We start from the raw sequence: 21,233 nt of genomic DNA, 5'->3' as shown, positions 1-21,233 counted from the left end.
AATATAATATAATATTACGAAATAGTAAATTTCTATAACATAAAATAGAAACAAGAAAAAACAGAAATAGGGAGAAACTGGAGATTATCAAAAACTAGAATCAGTAAATATATTTCGGAATAAAATCGAGCACATTGAATGCACAGTGTGTCCTTAAGAAAATTATTTCCCTCAAGTAACCGAGGTGTTGGAATATTATCCTCCCAGGATAGAACGATTTAACTCACCAGAGTATCGATACTAAAAACGTCGGTGAAACAGCGAACCACTTGAAGGTTGTAAACCACACAATGATTTAATTATGAAGAAGAAGAAGAAGAAGAAGTTCAGAAAATTTCATAAGGAAAGATTCTCAGATCAAGACATATTTATAGTCATTTTCTGTCATTGTTTCTGAAAGGTTACAAATTTTTCAGAAATAGCCATAGCTGTTGGAACAGGTGAGAACGATTCCCATGTAAAATATTCCGGAAATAATTGAAAGAAATTTTATCCAAAAAGATTAATCAATCAATCTTTGACCAAATCTGAAGCCAAGCAAGCGACGATGACGGCGCAAGGCTTACTTTCTTTCCAACCCATTTAACACCAAGAGAAGTATTTTCTCAATATAAGCACATTCACTTTTTTTTTCGCCACCAATGAGGGACACTTGCTCTTTCTAAAGCAACAGGGAGCTCACTTTCTCTTCACTTTCATTCCTCCATTTCCCATTCACCAATCTTTTAATCCCAACAAATTACCACTTGGGTTTTTTCCTGCGGCAAAAGCAAGGTAGGTTACCATCGAACCTTGGTCTTGCTTTAGTACTTCACTGTAAAGCGCTTCACATACATGACCCAGCCTAATAAGCAAAGAACTTGTATTAAGTTGGATTATGATCGAGTGAAATGAAGTGTCAAATACACCAAAACAGATTTAAATTAAATCATTACATCATTTCGTACAGATACATTGTTGTGAACATGGAAGGGGAGCCTTGGCGTAATTGGTAAAGTTGTTACCATGTGACCAGAAAGTCACGGGTTCAAGCCGTGGACACAGCCTCTTGCAGAATTAGAGGATAAAGCTGCGTACAATAGACTTTTGTGCTCCGGCCCTTCCCCGGACCCCATACATAGCGGGAGTCTAGTACACCGGGCTGCCCTTTTTTAGGTGTTATTTAGGTTAATTCTTCTTCTTGTTTTCATTGTTGTGAATATGAGTGTACAAAGAAAACTGATAAACCGCGCCAAATAGATAATCCGAGTCAAATCGGAAAGAAAACTCAATCATGATTTGGTTTGGTATTGGAAAAAAAATGACTATAATTGGTTTGGTTTCAACTAAAAAAAAATCAAATCGAAACCAAACCAACCCGACATTACATTTATACAAATTTTAAAAATATTTATTGTAATATAATTTATAAATATTTCTTAAATGTTTCATAGATTTATCTTTAAACACATTATTTCAAGTTTGGACTTAACATTATTGAATGGTCCAATAAGTTTTATAGCCCATAAAAGTAGTAATTCAAATAAACTTCAAATCAATACTAATGCTAACAAAGGAAATTCAATTCAACACTAAAAATGAAAATAGTGTTGTATATCTATTTTTTTAGTTTTGTATTGAATAATAATAAAAATGCATAACTTAGTTTATTTTTTCTTTAGTGTTTAGTTCTGTAAATAATAGTATTAGTTGTACTTATTTTAGCATGACCTATATAGTACTTTAGATTATGTTAATATTTATTATGTCGTATTAGGTAGTAATATTTTCTTTATGGATTTTATTATCTTTATTATTGAATATTTTAGTACAATGCTATGACTCATCTCATATTATTGTGTTATTTTCTTGAAAAATACATTATATAGTTGTATCCTACTAGAATTAAAGAAATATTTGGAGCACAACTTATATATTTTGTGCTATGGAGACGTACCAAGGAAATAATCCGAAAAGCCGGAAAAATAAACCCAAAAAAAATCGAGATTGAAAAACCCGACTTTGTTGGCTTGGTTAGGTTTATAGATTTAAAAATCTGACAACATTGGTTTGATTTGGTAAATAAAAAATCTCAACCAACCCGACTTATATACACCCTTAGTTGTGAACATGCAAGATGGGCCAAATCAAGATGAAGTAATTGGGCCTGGAGAGGATTTAGAGAAAACTACTCTCTATAACCCCTCAAAATTTTAATAGCTCATGTTTTTCCCTCATTGATACGAAATGGCCCTCTGGCCCAAACATATTATATCTAATAGCACGAAATGTCTATTTAGTATATATTTTGTATAGTGACAGTCTATTTTGTATATATTTTGTATAATGACAATCTATTGTATATAAATTATATAGTGGTGATCTATTTAATATATTTTTGTATAGTGACAGTCTATTGTATATAAATTGTATAGTGGTGATCTATTTAATATATTTTTGTATAGTGACAGTCTATTTTGTATATATATTTTGTATAGTGACACTTAAAAAATACACTGCCACTCTTACAAAATATATACAAAATAGACTGTTACTATATAATGTATATACAATAGACTTGTTATTCCAAACTTAATTTAAGTGCGTTACTATTTTTGTTATTCGATTTTCAGAGCAAAATCTGAAATCACTTTGCATAGTTCTAGGATAAATCTGAAACAACGCCTTAGCATCACTGTATCGGTCGGCGCGATACATAGCACCGATGATAGCATTACACGTGAATACAGTCGACAATGTTTTTGAGAAAACGGCGTGACGAGCAACGTCAGTTGCGGATTCCAAATCCCCGGCGCGGATGAGAGACTGAACGTTACTGTGAAGGTTAATTAAGTCGGTGGCCGGTCAGTGCCGACGTGGTATCGGGAAGGCGGGAAAGAGGGTCGTCAGGTGAAGGAGATCCCCTCGGGAGTGGATCACGACGGAGAGCGTTGATTGGTGGTTCAATACGGAGGCGGTGCTTGCGACGACGACGTTCGGCATCGGCTTCTTCGGCTGAGAAAAATGCATATGATCGCTTAGGGAGAAGGAAGTTAGGGTTTTGAGGAAGTGGTGGTTGTGGTGTTGGGTGAGGATGAATGGATGGTATGATTTGAATTATGACAGCGGCAGAGAAACGGCGAAGAGAGCGGAGGAGGATGCCATAGAGAGGGGGAAGAATGGCAGTGGTCTCGGGCTAGCCCTTTAATTAGTTTTGGGATGTTAATTGTATGATTTATTTTGTGGCTACCTATTGTCATTAGTTTTTCCCGGATGGCTACACAAATGAATGAAACTGCAGTTATTGGACTATGTGAAATTGCGTTTATTGGACTATGTGTGGGATCCAAGTTGATAAAAGAGATCCCAAAAAATAATAGACAACAAATATATATATATATATATATAAATACTTTATACATAGTCAATATGTACTTTTTTAATATTTGGCTAAGCGCTATAATTATTTTTGGGTGATCGGTAAAATGTGTTGTCGAAAGGCTATTGGACAATTCTAAGAGGAAAATTAAATATAGTTCTCTGTAGTATGAAGAGGTTATGTGAATTGTGAAGAGAATTTTGTGTCCTACTCATCACCATTCCGTCTGGTATCTCATCCTCTTCTTTGCTACTATTTTATTCCTTAGTTTCTCCATTGTAATTTCTCTATTTTAATTTCGTTAAATACAATCAATCTTCCCTGTTGTCGACTATAGAACATTAGATATGGTGAACCTGAAGACTTGTCGTAGTACTAGCACTAAAACAATTCTATCCAATAACTAGGAATACAAGCCCAAAGTTTTTCGAGGAAATTCACCTGTAAACTTGTCATATGTTTTAAAAAAGTAAATAAGAAGCAAATTTTCAATTGCTTACTATATCTTTCCTTATCAAACAGGAGATATTACTATTATGTTTTCTTCTTTTTTCCTTATCAATTGCTTACTATATCTTTCCATATATTGAGACTTTCTAAGTCACTATCTAATAGTCCTGACATTAAGACCCCGTTCGAGTAATGCAAAGATTTTTTTGGTTTCCGCTCAGTGTTTGGATTGGGGTCCAATTGATTCGAATTCGCGCCGCATAAGACCTATTAAAGGAAGAAGAGCTCCCTATCAGAATATTTTCCATACTCATGATTCAAGCTCGAGACTTTTAATTAAACATGGAAGATACCATACATCCCACCACAACCTTTTGGTAGTGAGAGATTTCGTTTACCATATATGCTCACTGCTTTTACTTTGGGAAAAAAAGTCAACAAGCCAAAAGTTTCGAATGGATAACAACAACCCAGTGAATTCCTGCAAGTGGGATTTGGGAAAGATAATGTGCACGTAAACCTTATCCCTATCCCGGAGAGTAGAGATGTTTCCGAGAGACCCTCGACTCAAGAAGACGGAAAAAAAATATATCAGTACTATAAATATAAATCATAGGAACAAGTTTCGAATAGACAAATCTGTCTATAACACGAGTCCTGCAAAGATGAAGATTACTACTCTCTCTGCCTCACTTTATGCCTCATTTTATTTGACACTTACTATTTGAGGAGTCAAAGCAAAAAACATTACCACGATTTTCTGGAAAAAAAAAATTCTAACCATGCTGACTTATTCATAATATTTTGTTTGAAAAAACTTGTAGAATTTATGCCCAAAATCACACTGAAAATTAAACATTTTGACCCTTACCTTTCAAATAAAATGTGACAGAGGGAGAACTTTTTGTTCTTAACCAAATGAAAACTGGGAAAGCACCACCAGTAAGTACGGTGCTAGCAATATAGCCGTTCTGTTTGGATAACTTTGAGCTCATTTATCCTTAGTTAACACTTGACAGACTCACTTAACGAAGATTAATAATTCTCATAATTTACGTTTTTCTTGTCGTTGTAATACCGGAACATTAGCTGCAAAAGATATAAAGTAGTAGTAACAGTTCAATTATACGTCTTATGGTTTAGTACATGTATATATAGTTTCATTAATAATCCCTCCTTTTTTGAAAATAAAAAAAGAAAATCTAAGCCATCACCAAAATGAAAAGCAAGAGGTGTTAGAGTAGTAAGGATCTCTAACTTCCCACATTTCAACTACTCTATTAGTATTACAATTGAATACAGGCACTGGAACTGGAACTGGCTCCCCTGCAGGTTTTTCTTCTTTCTTTTCAGGAGGTTTTTCTTCTTTCTTTTCAGGACCAACGCTCACGATCTGAGCAAATCCCACCTTTTTTCTAAGTATGTTCACCAGCTTTACTGGATCTATTCCCTCTCCGATCACTGTCAGCTCATTCTTTTCTACTTCTATACTTACTTTCTCCACCCCTACAATGTTTATTATACATGTTATATTTAAACCGTAAACAATACAAAACAAACAAATAAATAAATAGCGAGCAGTAATAATTTCCTTCTTAAACTTACTAATCTGATAATATATTAATCTAAGAAAAGAAAATCCAATTCTCCTTTTTGGGTAAAGGTTTACTTAAGAACTTCAAGTGCTCCAGTAGATGATGGACTAAGCTATTGATCATAAAGGACGAAATTATGAAGTAAATGCAACGTGTCAATTGCTTAGCGCATTTAGGGATCCGACGGCCAACTGAACTGAAGAGGCCTAGCTTGATACGAGATATGCTATTTCGGTTTGTAATAAATAAATAAATAAAGAAAAAATGGTCAAATATACTCATGTACTTTCGAAAAATATTTAAATATACCCTTTGTTATACTATGAGTCCAAATATACCTCTGTCGCTATACTTTGTGTTCAAATATACCCCTCATTTAAACGGAAGGACACGTGTCATCGTCCCATTCGCCAATTCTAAATATCTCATAATTAATTAAAAAGACTCATACTCATAACCATACCCATTACCCATACCCGAAAAGCAATTTTCTAAACTAATTTTTTTGTAAAAACTGAAAAAAACTGAATTTCTTTTTTACTAAAAACTGGAAAAAAAAAACGAAAATATTTTTTTTTTCAGTTTTTACAAAAAAAGTTGCTTTAAAAAAACTGAAAAATATTTTCTAAAGCAATTTTTTTTTGTAAAAACTGAAAAAAAAACTAAAAAGCAATTTTCTAAAGCAATGTTTTTGTAAAAACAGGAAAAAAAAAAGATTCAACAAAATATTTTTGTTTTTTTAAAACTAATGCACCTGTAGTCCACTGCTTTAGGAAAGTCTTTTTTTTCAGTTTTTACAAAAAAATATTTTTTAGTTTTTTTAAAGCAATTTTTGTGTAAAAACTGAAAAAACAGATTTTGTAAAATATTTTCATTTTTTAAAAATTAATGCACCTGTAGTCTACTGCTTTAGGAAAGTCATTTTTTTCAGTTTTTACAAAAAAATATTATTCAGTTTTTTTAAAAGCAATATTTTAGTAAAAACTGAAGATTTTTTTTTTTTAGTTTTTAGTAAAAATAATTTCAGTTTTTTCTAGTTTTTTAAAAAACATTGCTTTAGAAATTATTTTTTGGGTATGGGTAATGGGTATGGTTATGGGTATGGGTCTTTCTAATTAATTAGAAGATATTTAGAATTGGCCAACAGGACGATGACACGTGTCCCTCCGTTTAAATGAGGGGTATATTTGAACTCAAAGTATAACGACAAGGTATATTTGGACTCATAGTATAACGAAGGATATATTTAAATATTTTTCGAAATTACTTAGGTATATTTGACCCTTTTTTCCATAAATAAATGTGCCTGTCTTAACATCTTAAGAATTTAGATGATCAGCTGGTCACACCCTTGACAATACGAAGCCCATATTACTACTTATTAGTTTTAGCTAACTAAATGCTCAGCATGTACATGAGAAAAGTTTAAGGTTTTACTATGCTTTTGGTGCTAAAGAGCCCAATAATGTTGTTAATTAGTTACCTGATAAAGTTGTTGCAATGGACATGACTTTATTTTTGCATGTAGCAGCTTCTTGAACCAGGAAAGGTACCAAACAACCTAAAACAAACTTCTTCAGACTGGGACGAGGCTGACATCCATTGACAGACACATTAAGAACCACCTTTTGCTGCATTATATTAAGAAAAATAGAAATAACAAATTATCAGTAACTCTACTAATTAAGCTACAACTTTGTTGTGCATGTGTTGGACGCAAACACTATAAATATATAGTACCTTCATCTTCCCTTGTTCCTCAAAACTTCAGTTTTGGACTGTCTTCGAAACTTCAAGGTTGCGAGGCTAAATTAATAGTGTACGTGTTCGACACTTGAAGATGTGTGGTTACAATTAAGTTTTGAGTGATCTAATTCTCCTTATCCTTAAATAGCGTGGAAAAACCTTATACTACTTGTTTTCTAGGAATGTTTAGACAGCCGCCACGACATTACATTAAGGAAGTTGAATGATCGCTGTCTAGTATATTATCAGTTAAATATTCCTAACTAATGTTAATTTGTCTCATTAGCAGGACAATAAAATAGTTGTATGTGAAATTAAAAGAAGCAAAATATTTCTAATATGACACTTCCTAGCTGTAAAGAGCCCCCCACCCCAAATGCTGACTTCTCGTAGTTAATTTGTAAAGTTGGAGTATACTTTTTACCCTCGTGTCCTTTTCTTTCTAAACTTTCTCGTGTACACGACCTTTTCGAGAGTTGATGGTTGTTTGTAGAAGAGATTCTCAGTTTCTCACCATTAATTTTTAATACATTAACATAAAGTATAACTTTGAACCCCCACAAACTTAAGATGACAAAAATGATCATCTTTAATTAGCCCAAATAATAAGTCAAGCAAGTCAAACTATTCAACGTTAGTATCAGTTAGAGTCGAGAGTAGGGACATTCTGACTTAAAGACCAAACTCCCGCACCGTGTCTTGTTCAGAGTTCGAGTCAGTAAACGCTTTGTATTCTTTCAAGTCTTTGACGTTTAATACCCACTGAATTTATTATGTTAGCTTCCTTGAAGTTGTGATAAAACTACAGGCTAGTCATCACTTGTTTTCTTTATTTGCCCTAGTCCTGTGGAACATAAATACTACTCCTTCCTTAACAATTTAGGTGGCGCAGTTCTAATTCTGAGAGTTAAACAAGTTTTTCTTTAACCACAAATTTTTTGTCTTTTGGATATATTTCAAATTGTTTATTATTGTAACATATAATATTTTTTATGTAATTTCCAAATATATAGATTTTGTTTCATAAAACTTTAAAAAAATTATGTCTAAATTCACGATTTAAATTAAGAAGTTTAAATATCAAAATTCGACATCCGCCAGATAAATCGGGACTAATTAGAACTGACAACCAACATGTTTGACTTCTTCAAGTTTGAAATTTAATTACTAGCAAAAGCTTTAGGCCGAATATATACTGTATCTAATTACCCGTAATACTCAAAGTTCGACTTCATTCTGTTTTCCAAGTGGAAACGGACAAAAATAAAGTGGAATGTTGTACGTGCAAATGGATTAGAACAAGCATAATAGGTGAAAAAAAGAAAAGAACTTGCATAATAAATATGGATTATTGCAAAGCAAATTACCTCTAATTTCCAAAGGCTCATACAAGAAAATAGATTGAAAACAGATATAGTATTCCCCCACCCCCATATTGGTCATTTCATATTTCGCTAGAGTAACAATTTGCTGTCTTCAATTGTGACACGAATTATCTAAGCCATTTCTGACAATATAAAAGGATTGCTAGAGAATCGATTTAACAGAACCAATCGTATTGACATTTCAAAAATGTTGTATTGAAATACCAGTTAGCTGTAAAATCTTGTTTTTGTATGATACTTCAATTAACACGGGGGTTTTCCTATGGCAAAGGCCAAGATTACCATCAAACCTTGGTCTAGCTCTGGTACTTTCAACGTATATTTTTCAAGCACTTCACATACGCGATCAACCTAATACGCAACGAACTTGTATTGAGCTGGACTATCTAGATGTTATGAGAAATGAAGTGTCAAAATACACCAAGTAAAACAGAGAAATTAGATGCTCATTAAATCGTTCCGTACAGACAAACAAGCACAATATGAGTATCCATCACATGAAAATAGAGATAAGAACAGCAAATCTAAAATTCCCACGATTTCCCAATCACTAGTTCTCAAGTATGTACTCGAACCAGCAAGGTATCCTGTGATGTACATAGGATAGAAACAAGAGTCCAAACGAGTTGGAAAAACAAGCAAAACATTACCAGCGAGCTGGTGGAGTCAGTTTATTTTCGAACATCCACTGAGGATGACTCAGACACATAGAAATGGAAACTACATACCATGGAAATATTAGAGAGCTCAAACGAATTCTGTTACCAATTCAGGGAGAAACATCAGCACATGCTTTCATATATCGTTTCCAGCCAAGCTACTCACAGGATCTAGAACATGAGGAATCTTTGCCGGATTCAAACACTTCCACAACCTCAAACGCTATAGATATATAGAAGAAAAAAAAGGCAAGGAGAGAGGGCATGCAGCGGCGTATGGGTTCCAAGGGCTTCTTTTATCGTGCTGTGGAACAGCATCACTCCAACGCTATCAATCCTCGATCAATGTTAATTTGGAAGAGTCATAACAACAACAGGCTCACACCAAAGGCAGCTAAGAGATGGCCGGCATCAAGAAACACTTGGGAAGGATAACCGGTCTCGCAGTGTGTCAAAAATTGATGAAGCTGCTGCATTTTGAGCAAAAGTCTGCTTCAACCTCCCAAGTAATTCATTATCTTTAGCCTGAGAAGCAGCATCGGCAGCTTCCTTGGCCATTCCAATTCGGGCATAAGCCTGTTAATGAATTCACAGATCCCATAAGCAAGAAAAATCACTTTAATTGATGCAGCAAATGCATCTTTACTGTTGATTATGTAACCCAACATCTTTTCACCCTCATCATCAATTCATTCTCCTCTCTTCCTTTTTCATGGAAGAACTGGGTGTTGAGGTGGGAAATGCATTTATGACACTACATGCACTCAAATCAACCAGGTGGTCTATGTTAAAGAGTGAATGGAGTAATCATTCTCTCTTCATTATCGCTACCGCCCTGTTGATTGAAATAAGCTCACGCAACTCCCTATGTTTTAAAAAACAATGCATATCTTGGTAAACCCATTCTGATATCTGAATCTGTCTCATACTAGCTTTTTGCAACGATCAGACAAAAGTACTTCCTTTTATATTAGTCGAAACATCTGTTGGTTTCGACTTCAAAACTCAGCCGATAATGACCAAATGTGGGTAAAGTTCAAAACTCAAACTTAAACTACGTGAGACTATGTGATATGTTTAACATGTCTATAGACCAAATGTAGGAAATCTCAGAACATATAAAATATTACCTCTGCTCTTTCGCGAGGATCAGTCAGCTTTGGTATGTACTTTAGCGCTTCACCTTTCTCATCTGCATCAACACATGCCTCGACAAATGGGCGGTAACCTAGAAGAGAAAAAAGAGAAAAAGGGATGACTATAAGAGATCCATTACCCTTCATTAGCATGTAATATATGGTCACAAAGGACTACTTGGAATGCTATCTACAAACATGTCCACGGTGCCCCTTTCACTGGCAGTCACAAGAAGCAGAAATACATTTCACATGGCTACAAGAGAAGAGAGCTAGTTCAACATGGCTACAACAAACCTAGTTTAACCAAGAAACATGATCAACCATACCAAGCAATTAAGTGTAGTTAATTACAGAAATTAACTTATTCAGCCTCAAGAACTAAGCTAGCCAAGCCTGTAGCTATTACATTAGGTATGGTCATGGAGGGCACTCTACAGAAGAGGATCTTCCAGAAACAACCTCTCTACCGTCATAAGGTAGGGGTAAGGTCTGCGTACACTTTACCCTCCCCAGACCCCACTTGTGGGATTTCACTGGGTTTGTTGTTGTTATGGTCATGGAGGGCACTGCCATAAAGGAGGGGTTAATACTTAAAAAGAAAAAAAATTGAAGATATCAAAAAGAGCAGCAGTACACACAGCAGTCATATAGGGATAAGCCACCTCTGCAGATGCCTTATGGTGTATAGTGAACCTCTATTAATGTGTAGGGCACAATTGCAGAAACTCCCAGATCAGGTGACATAACGTACATATGACATTTTCTAATTCAAGTGTGAACTTTCAACCTAATTTCCTGCTCCTTGAAATGTAAAACCATTGTAAACCTATTTGAATTAAACTATCAATTTCCTAAATACAATTTATCACAACAATAAAGAGAAGATAAGTTAAAATTAATAATATCTCGATTATAATACAAATACCACAGTGAAAATGCATATAGAAATATTTAATTGAAATAATAGGGAAAGTCACAGACTCACAGATCCCTTCCTGTTAAGCTACTGAGGAAACTTACCAATTGGTGGCCTTTTCTCCTTTGAAAACTTCTCCAAGGCATCCCAATCCCTAATAGTTGCCAGAGCAAAAACTTTGAGCCAATACCATCGCTTTTCCGAAACCTGAATCATCCAAGAAAATTATAATCAAGGGCACTTTAAATTGAATAAAGCCAAAAGTTTAACCCACATGTACTTAAAAAGAGGGTACAGAAATCACTAATAAAAGAGAGAATAGAAATATATCGTCACTGTGAGCCAAACGAGAAGGTAGAGACCTTAAATTCTGTTTTGACTTTTGCGGCAGCACGATGGTTCCCCAGCACAATGCATGTACGAATTGTATCACTTATACTTGAATCCACAAAGATGGCCTGTTTTGTAGTCACCTCCAACTCATGTTGCATCCTGTATCCGTATATGAGTAATAAGACGAGCAAACGACATTTAAAGAGAAGTTAAGCAGAAATAAACAGTAACAAGAGAGAGAGAAGAGAGGGAGGGAGATGCATTCTGAGTTCACATTTTTGGGCAAGTAACCTGTTAGATTTGTTCGCACTTTTTACAAAATTTTATAAGAGTACCCATAAATATCACATAAACTGAAAAGGTTGCAGAAAGAAAAAGCTATTCTGGAAGTGTGTCGCTCTAATTTTCAAAGAGCATCATTGCAACTACAAAACATATCATGGCCCATAAACAAACATTTATTTCTTGCTGAGGAGTGGTTGACGAAACTCAGAACTTAAATGACTTGGTTATTCTATAAAAGCCTGGACTACTATCCTTGGCTGCAAAAACAAAAAATTTAAAAAAAAAAAGGATAGACTTTAGGCGGTGGTTCTCGCTTAATGAGACTTGGAAGGATGTATATCATCTTCTGATCTATTGCGAAGTCACCTCTAAACTCAGATATTTATGTAGAATTCCAGAGCCACCATTCTGGTACCTTGACATAAACTAGATGTAAGTTCTACAAATTTATGCAGAAAAACTCATCCCTCAAATAGAAATTTATGGGAAGAAAGCACTAAAGATAACCTCGGGAAGTCATGATACACCCCATCTAAGAAAAGTAGGGATCAATTGAGTACATAAGAGACGAGGCACATATATAGTGGATAATATAAAAGATAAGAATGTTATTTGACTCGTTGTAGTAACCATTCTGAAACTATCATCTAATTTTAGCATTGCATGTTTTGATTGCAACTAGCGCACTTGACAAATATAATAGAAAAGGGCTTTTCTCATTGATTTAGAATTTTATCAGGAGCCTACATATAAATCATAATGCACACTCAGCATCACTCTCAGCAGAAGAAAATGGACCATCAACTCAAGACAATAAGCAGGAAGTGAAATGGAAAAGCTAGAGCAAACAAAAGAAATAAATGAAGAGAGCTCCAATGAAAATAATGACTTGATAACTAAGACGAAAGGCAAAGGCACCTTAACAATTTTGCATGCTCTTCAGCAGCTTTTGATTCAAAAACATACTCCTTTGTTTCTGCAAAAAGGTGCTGGGACTTCTCAATGAGTTTTATTCTTGGACCATGAAGTGGAGATCCTTTGCTAGCCATTGGATTTTTAGACAATTCCCATGAATCTTTCCATAATAGGAAAGCTACATCCTACAAGATTGAAACTTTGTCACATAAAGAAAGTTGAATAGAGGGAAAAGTGGAGAATCACCATGAACTGTAAAATATTAGCATTTAGCAGCAAATTTTTCATGTCTTGCAAATTAAGCTAAAAACAAGATCTTACAGAAGGACTACAGAGCGATTACGACAGGCTTCCAAAAGTAGGATCAGATTCACATCGACACACAATGTAGTTCTATCCCAGAAGGCAAATTGAAATATTGTTAGTTCCTTGAATATTCTTTTACCAAATTCCATCTACTTATAAATATAAATGGAGGGATAAGAGCGACAATATGTGCTAAAGAACATAAGTAAGATGACATGCTAGACATCAAAATTATTTCCTTCTATTTATTAATGAAACAGTACAAGGAAAACTAAAATAAGGGAGAAATCCAAAAAAGATCAACAGATAAAAAAACTAATCACTTCATTTACACAAAACTTCCAATCGAACAGCAAAACAGTCAAACACATATTAAATATCACTAGGATGAGATTCAATATGGGATACAGAATTCTACATTTCTAAGTATAAGTTGTAGTCTCACACAAACCAACCTGAAGTTGTCCAGTAGATAGGAAAAAGTCCTTCAGAAATTCGTGCTTGTAATGCCTTGAGATTGGGAAAAAGAAACAAAATTCAGCAGGCTAAACAAACTACTCTTGAAGTGATTAAGAAATTAAAAGTTTCCATACCGTGCATAATTAACAAACAAATCACGAGCTAGAGGTCTGGCCTGTATTGTCCCGAAGAACTCCAAAGCTGGTCTCTGAAAAGCAAAAGCACGAGGTTATTAATAACGATTGATAACAACTGAACTATCTAGGCATTTTAGAAAAAACAACGTTCAGGTATATATTTCACAAGAAAGTCCACTTGAGACATCTTTATATACCTTCTGCCAGATATGGAAAAGGACAAGATAAACCAGATCAGTATCACCACTTTCAGTAGCCTTCATCAGAGCAGTATCTTCTTGTCCAATGCTTAGCAATAGAGGAACCTAAGGGATAACATAGTACACCATAAGCTAACTTAAGCTAACCATGTTGTAGAAATCCAATTAACAGATGAAAAGCAAGCCAAGAACAAAGAAGTCTTCCTCAGATGACAACTTTTGTCATTGGGGGATAAGGAAGTACTAGGCTCCACCAGAAGAAAGAGGATATTAGCGGGAAGACAAAGAGCATCAAAAAAATTAAAGAACCTGCTTAGATGAACGTGGCTCATGTTCAACAAGCATGGCAGCTAACTTTCGACGACCATTCTTATCCGCATGAGCAGCAACTGCAGCATAAGAGATCCCCTTGCATATTTTCAGCTGACATACCAAAAATTTACATGAGAGTTTGCACTACAATAATGGATGTTGGACATCTTGTTCAAAACACAAACCTTATCAAGTAACATTTCTAGAAGAGTGGCATCAGGGATTGCCGCCGATGCTGTGATCTTTGTACTTGTCCAATGCATGACTACAACTTCCTATACACAAAGTACAAACAGAATAATATAAGCTAACATTTTGATAAGGAAAACAATATAAGCTAACATGCAAAAGCTTCAGAATCAATCCGGATACATCAACTCTTCCCCCTTTGACTTTTGGAAGTTCACTTTGAGTCTGTCTTTTTTATTCAAAGCTACCAAGTTTGGGGAAAATCCCTCTTAAAATTCAATAAAATTGAGGGAAGACAGTACATTAGACACAATGAACATTTTAATGACAGATTGACCTCTTATATGGTATCCGAAGAACAAGCAACATGTCACATAAACTGATATGTTTTTTTCCGATAAGCGCATAACATTTCATGAGCAACTCATGTCTGAACTCCATTATAGAAGTAGTAATGACGTGCGGATGTATATTCTTAATTGGACCACATCTAAAAGAAGGAAGTTTGTTAGAGATAAAAAAAATTCAAAAACAGCATACCTGATTCATGCCAAGATATTCTGATATTTGTAGCGCAAGAAGGTGGCGATGAGCATTAATAAGACGAGCAATCAGAACAGCAGGCGTAAGCAACTGCCAGGAAAAATGTCAGAAATTGATTCAGACAGAGAGTCTAGAGTGACTTAGGCACAATTCCACTTAAAAACCAGCGAGTATGGAGTACCTTATACTGCTGAATACTGAGAGGAATTCCAATATCTGGGTAACGTACAGCATTTAGGACTCGTAAGGTTTTGCACATCTCTTGAATGTGGTCCCGTTGAAAATGGCTGCCAAAGCCAACTGGATATCATTAACAAGAGAAGAAATCAGAATAGAAATGATCTCTTGATAAAATCGACTTTCCAGCAGCTACACAAATGATAGGCGAACGTCTATATATAAACAAATAATCAAGGCCCATTGTCCCATTAGTTTGATCCATTTTGACATAGTGCTTATTCAGCATTCAAGTTGCGGACAAAGCAAAGTTCTGGCACTTCCTCGTGATAACAAATTATTTGAGAAGTGACCTCTGGTTTAGTGATTGGTCTTAAAGTAGGCAAGTGCATAATTAAAGCCCCAATTCTCCTCCCCTTCCCCTCCAGACCCTTGACCCTTCATCTCTTGTACTCAAAGGAAGAAAAAGATGGAAAATCCCCAAAAAGAAAAAGAAAAAAAAAAACACAAACAAACAAATCCCTTTCCTTACTTACGTCCTCTCCACACTTGGGATCACATTCTAGTCCTTAAGCTTCATTGAGGACTTTGTACTGATAAAGTATCAAACATGGACCCAATTGTGGCATCCTTGTTCTGGCAAGTACCCAAACAGAAACATATTGTTGCTTTTTCAACAATCCCATGACAGATGGAGCACAATCCCCACATCATCCCATTAACAAACAGAATATAGATTGCTGGTATTTACGTTTCCCCCTTATCTAGCCCATGATACAAAAACCCGAAGTAACAAGTGAGATGGTATCAAGCAGCACGTATTGATGAAATGTTGTTTATGATATAACACAAACCCAGTTTATAACTGCCAAAATATCATCTATCTTCAAGAAACCAACAACCTCTAGATCAGATGCATATTTTTTCTCAAAGGAACAATCAATAGTTTATGTAGACATTTTTTCCTTTTACTAGTGTCTCTCTGGGTATAGGTTACAGAAAACACAGCATTACCAGGTTAATATAACTTGGAAGTTTCCACCATAGCTTGTTTATCAAAAACGTTTCCATCACCGCTTAACTTGTTTCATGAATAACAGCAAGAAAGTAAATTGTCAGAGCGAAGAAATGCCTTATCCTTTGATTCCTCTCATAGTCAAGGAACCATACATTAATATCAACTGAATACCACAGCTGCAATTGTGGCAAAGCAGGCACAGCAAGCACTGCGTCCTCTAAAGGAATTTAGACAAGGAAAGAGCCTATATTTCTACACGAACAAAGAAGCAGTTCGTTTTGCCACTCCCCTCATCATATGAAATCAGCATTACATATATACAGCATTAGAATTTGCATATGTACCCACACCAGAGGCAAAAAGTAAAATGGAACTTTTCTTTTTCTGAGGAAGTAGTAAAATAGAAATTATATTATCAAAAATATCATCTCTACAATTAAGCCAACAGACCAACCTGCAAAAGGCTTGTCCGTAGTTTGCTGCTCTTAAAAGCATCCGTTGCTGTGAAACATCAAACTCATGACCTGCTGCATCAATACATGCTTCAACAGCCTCGGGCAACGAAGACCGTATCAGCCTCAGATTCTCATCAGCCTGGTGAATGATTAGGTGATTAAAATTTTCCCAGAAGCTGAACTTCAAAACAATTTTTCTCTACTATTAGCTGTCACAAGACTAGTTTTTGTTAAGTTATTGTGTCTTGTAACTATTTTACTCAGCACAATCTTTGTGCTAAAGACTACTTCAATACAACAACAACAACAACAAACCCAGTGAGAATCCCACAAGTGGGGTCTGGGGAAGGTAGGATGTATGCAGACCTTACCCCTACCTTTGTGAAGGTAGAGAGATGTTTCCGATAGATGCTCAGCACAACTAAAGGCTACTTCATTAATATATTAAAATTTGTTACCTTCTTCACAAAAAAAAAAAAACAATTCTTCTCTAGCATGTAAACTCAAGCATGGGCATCTGACATAAAAAGTTGAAACAATAGTGTCCCATAGAAGAAAAGACTAAAAGGAAGAGCCTTAGAAACTGATTCAAGAGAAAGAGGACATGCCAAAGGTTATGTTTAACATTCCTCTTAAGTTCAAGTTTCTCTTTCTCTCAGCCTTCAACTTCCACCAGAAAAAACAGTTCACTAGCAAAAGCATTCATCGAACTGAGGAAAAACATTGGAATGATGAGAAATTCAAGGTTTAAATTCCAATTTACTGGCTTACATAATATGAACCTTTACATAAAAGATAAAACAACAGAAACTGATGTTTACACAGTGTATCCCTTTTTTCAGGGAAAAAGGCCGAGAGAAAAAAAGAAGCTTTTCTGAACATCAATGACACAAGCACAAGTGTGTACACATAAGTTCTCAACCCATTTTGTGATGAATAGATCAATCTTCATCCAGCAGTAGATGGATGATCTCCCAGTCTAGAATACCTAAGATGATCCCATGAAAGGTAGATATCCCTCATTCCATCGTCCCTAGTCAGACCTCTTCCTTTCTACTACACTAAAAAGAATGTACAAAGTGCCATGTAGACCAAAGGATGTGAGTCATTTGACATCTAGTCACTTACCAAAAAATTTAAAAGAAAACTGGTATGTTGTCTTTAATAATTCACATATCTGAATGATCATTACATACCACTGCCTTTTGATGGCTGCAAGCACTGCTGGTTGAATTTACAAGGTTTTAGTCCAGAGTGGAGGCAACAAAACTTAATTAACAGAAAAAATAGCATTCATGCAACATCCTTGCACTTTAATAAAGAGCAGAGATGGAGAAGCAAGAACCCATCAATTCTCAATACTAGTGCATACCAGGTCTTAGAACAAATGACAGACCTTTATTATTGGAATTCAGCAAAGATAAAGAAAAGACTTTAACATCACAGTTGTTGCAATTACTCAAGAAATCTAAATGTGAGCTTATTTAAGTGCAAGGCCAAACTTATTTTTCCTCATTATAGATTATCTACTTCAATATCTGTATCAAAAGTTAGCTGACATGTAACCTGAGTTTTGAATCATTTACGTTCATGTCACAGGAACCTAGAATGTGTTTGGTATTAGGTTAATGTTTTCTATGAAAAATATGTCAATTGAAAATGTTACTCAAAAACACTGCTTTATGTCATTGTATGATATTGGGTTAGGAATATAGAAGGAGGTAATTGTAGTAAAGAATGTGGGAAATGATGTAGCATGGCAGAGTATTTATAGTAGGAATTGATATGCTTGTAGAGAGAATTGACTTTATCCAAAAGACGTTAAGGATTTTTCATTGTTTCTGCTATCCTCGTCAAACAGGGTTATCAATTACAATGTCCTAAGGGTATGCATCCCAGGGTACATATGCAGGTATGGAAACAAGTCTGGATGCAGAAGTAGATACATATTTGTTAGAAGAGGTAAATATGTGCACAAATGGACAAGTCTAATGATGCTCATTTTATGGAAATATTTCGAGATTGAAATAGGCAGTTGGGTCCTCGTCATTTCATAGAGTAAATACCAAAAGATATAGCCTACCTTGGCACTCCGCCTGTCAAAATGATCTAAGGCATCATAAAGCAAAGCAGCTGGTAGTGTGCTACCAATCTGAAATATGGAGACAGTTGAATCTGGAACACGATGAAGAAATTCCATGCTCATGTTGGAGAGTATTCTAACCCCGTCACATTCAGGGATAAGGAGAACTGGTTCATCATAAAAATAGCTGACAGGATCTCCAGGACCCACCATTAGAAGCTTATCATCCCAGTAGAGTAGTACACTGTCCAATCCACACCATGCTAGCTGCTCAGGGGGTAGGGCTGACTAGAAATACAAAAGCAGTAGCATGGTAAGCAAAGATTCACTGTTTTGTTTTTTGGATAAGTTGGTAAAGAAATATTCATCGATCCAGATGAACTAAAAATTCCAAAAGATGAAAATAAAGGGTGGCACACACATGTGATATAAAATCCAACTAAAATAGCCAGAAATCATTTTTTACATGTGAAAAGCAACAAATCAGATCTAACTGATGCTCAAACAAGTTATATGTGCATGGTAACTTGCTTGAATTATTCTATCTAACAATAATGTGGTAAGACATCACGAAAAATCATTCTAGTTAGCCACTTAACATAATACAGAGCAAGTAGAATTTACTTAAAAGAATGCAGAAATGGCAAGTTAGAGCATTGGGAATGAAATAACCTTCTCAAAAGTATAGTCGAAAATAGTGCTGGAGAAGTCCGTAGAGATAACAAGAAGCCTGTCATCATGTGTAAAAGCTGCCAAAAGCTTCCCATTCTGAGAAACCACCATTTTCTGTAGAGGCCCAATTCCAAGCCCAACTTGCTGAACACCATCCTCTTCCACTAGCAACACGTGATCAGCAACACCCATCAGTACCTCCACATTCCCAGACATAGTATACTGCGGCTCGATCACAGCCGTACATAACGGAAAATCCTCCAAACCAGTATCCGCCAATTTGATTGGTTTCGGGTTGTTGAAATCGGGTATGCAGTAAACCTGAAACGCCTCGTTAATACAAACGACACCGTTTCCCCAGAAGATGCATTCAACTACGCTATGAGTAAAACAGTCAGCGCCTAATGTGAGCTGAGAATTCGGTTCAATAGGCTCGGCGTGGATATTGTAACGGTAAATGGTGCCGTCCTGAGTGATGCAAACTAGGGTTTGATCGTCAGTCCATGACATGCCGATGAGTCGGCCGCCGGGATTCTTCCAGACAGTTTCGGAGATCTGAACGCCGGCAGAATTGAAGATACGGAGCTTCCGAAGGGCGGATTCGGCGTAGAGTTGGACGATCTTAGCGTCGTCACGGATGACAGCGATTGGACCGCCGAAAGGAGCGCAGGCGACTTTGTTGCGCGTGAGGTCCACGTGCTTCCATTGCATCTGGTAAAGTTCTGGTTTCCGGTAGTAGCGATTGTGGAGGAGCTGCCATTCTGCGGCCACTGTGACTGCCGCCATTGGGAGATTGGAAGCTAAAGTTTAACTTCTGATCAAAGATATCGTCAGATCAGAAACATTACTGAAAAAATGTTTTAGCAGCAGGTCGGGTCGGGTCGGGGCAGCTCCGCTCCATGTTTACCTTTTATTATTTTTTATTTTTTTTTCTTTTTTTGTCAACTGCCGCATGTTTTCTTTGTTTTGTCGTTTTTTTTAGAGCTATTATTCCTTTTCTGTATTTTAAATTCTTTTTGGGTGGAAGTGGCCAATGAATAATTGAGAGTGGAAGATAGAAAATGGAAGAGTTTTATGTTGAATTAAATTAAAGCAATACAAAACGGTCAATATGCTCCTATATTGTTCGAAATTGAGTAACTTTATTTTCCGTCAATTTTTTTTTTCTAATCTATTTCTTGATGTTTAGATAATGAATCTCATTTTTTTTCCTTGACCTCTACTGATGCTTCAACCATAGAAAATTTTAAATCATTGTTAAAAGTTGAAGGATAAATTGAATATCTTTATATTAAGAATTTGAACACGCAGAATTTATTCATATCGCGTTAAGGTTTGTTCATAGTAAAGATAAATATTAAAATTTGTTATGAGCAAAGGTAAGAATGAATCAAAAGTTTAACTAATGATAAAATTAAACAATTCCAACTAGTACATGAACAAATTAGACATTTTTTGTTTAAAACTATGCACATAATTGATGTGTACAATCGCTTGGGGTATAATTCAACCTTCTATATTTTATTGTTATCTCTAGTTTTCTTTTTTGTTTTAAGAAAATAGGTGACATAGCGTATGTGAATAAGGTGAAGAAAAGGAGTGGAAGAAATTTGAGCCCCATCATTAGGCAACAACTTAATATGATGATTAAAACTTGTAAATGCATGAATATGGTGCACTGATTAATAGATGGTCCCTTCAACTTCCTTGGCTGCAAAATTCAAGACAAATTCGACCCCCCCCCCCCCCCACACACACACACACCAAATACCCCCTTGAATTATGGTGGTTTCATTTTTTTTATTCCTCAAAAATAATATTTATAAAAAATATAACTAAGTGTCAATCAAAATTCAAGTATTTTTCTCGAAGTTAATCGGTTGTAAAGTCTTAAAAAAGGA

At 35.5% G+C, this 21,233-nt stretch overlaps 2 protein-coding genes across 2 annotated transcripts; both read right to left on the bottom strand.

Annotated features, from left to right (window-relative positions):
* Positions 1-4,905: 4,905 nt before the first annotated feature.
* LOC104116030 (heavy metal-associated isoprenylated plant protein 47-like) lies at positions 4,906-7,274 on the bottom strand. The gene is made up of 3 exons (XM_009626800.4): positions 7,144-7,274; positions 6,887-7,034; positions 4,906-5,314 (listed from the first exon to the last, which is right to left on the bottom strand). Exons 1-3 carry the CDS (start codon positions 7,147-7,149, stop codon positions 5,019-5,021), a joined length of 450 nt encoding a protein of 149 aa, XP_009625095.1. The 5' UTR covers positions 7,150-7,274; the 3' UTR covers positions 4,906-5,018.
* A 1,685-nt stretch (positions 7,275-8,959) lies between these two features.
* Positions 8,960-20,179, bottom strand: LOC104116031 (protein VACUOLELESS1). Its single transcript, XM_009626801.4, has 15 exons — positions 19,333-20,179; positions 18,661-18,948; positions 16,577-16,716; positions 15,109-15,214; positions 14,925-15,017; positions 14,381-14,470; positions 14,193-14,306; positions 13,881-13,988; positions 13,681-13,754; positions 13,543-13,597; positions 12,785-12,966; positions 11,611-11,740; positions 11,353-11,455; positions 10,324-10,421; positions 8,960-9,769 (listed from the first exon to the last, which is right to left on the bottom strand). Exons 1-15 carry the CDS (start codon positions 20,116-20,118, stop codon positions 9,605-9,607), a joined length of 2,532 nt encoding a protein of 843 aa, XP_009625096.1. The 5' UTR covers positions 20,119-20,179; the 3' UTR covers positions 8,960-9,604.
* Positions 20,180-21,233: the final 1,054 nt, after the last annotated feature.

The sequence above is a fragment of the Nicotiana tomentosiformis genome, chromosome 7 (genome assembly GCF_000390325.3).
Source record: "Nicotiana tomentosiformis chromosome 7, ASM39032v3, whole genome shotgun sequence".
Classification (NCBI taxonomy): domain Eukaryota; kingdom Viridiplantae; phylum Streptophyta; class Magnoliopsida; order Solanales; family Solanaceae; genus Nicotiana; species Nicotiana tomentosiformis.
The sequence above is the reverse complement of the archived record's forward strand: the minus strand, read 5'-3'. Positions and strand labels throughout refer to the sequence as shown.

Excerpts from the sequence above, each read along its gene's own strand:
- LOC104116030 (XM_009626800.4), bottom strand. Across the intron at positions 5,315-6,886 it reads CATTGCAACAACTTTATCAG|GGGTGGAGAAAGTAAGTATA; the intron begins GTAACTAATTAA and ends TAAACATTGTAG.
- LOC104116031 (XM_009626801.4), bottom strand. The coding sequence starts at position 20,118 with ATGGCGGCAGTCACAGTGGCCGCAGAATGGCAGCTCCTCCACAATCGC. Across the intron at positions 14,471-14,924 it reads AATATCTTGGCATGAATCAG|GAAGTTGTAGTCATGCATTG; the intron begins GTATGCTGTTTT and ends CTTTGTGTATAG. Across the intron at positions 14,307-14,380 it reads TAGAAATGTTACTTGATAAG|CTGAAAATATGCAAGGGGAT; the intron begins GTTTGTGTTTTG and ends TTGGTATGTCAG.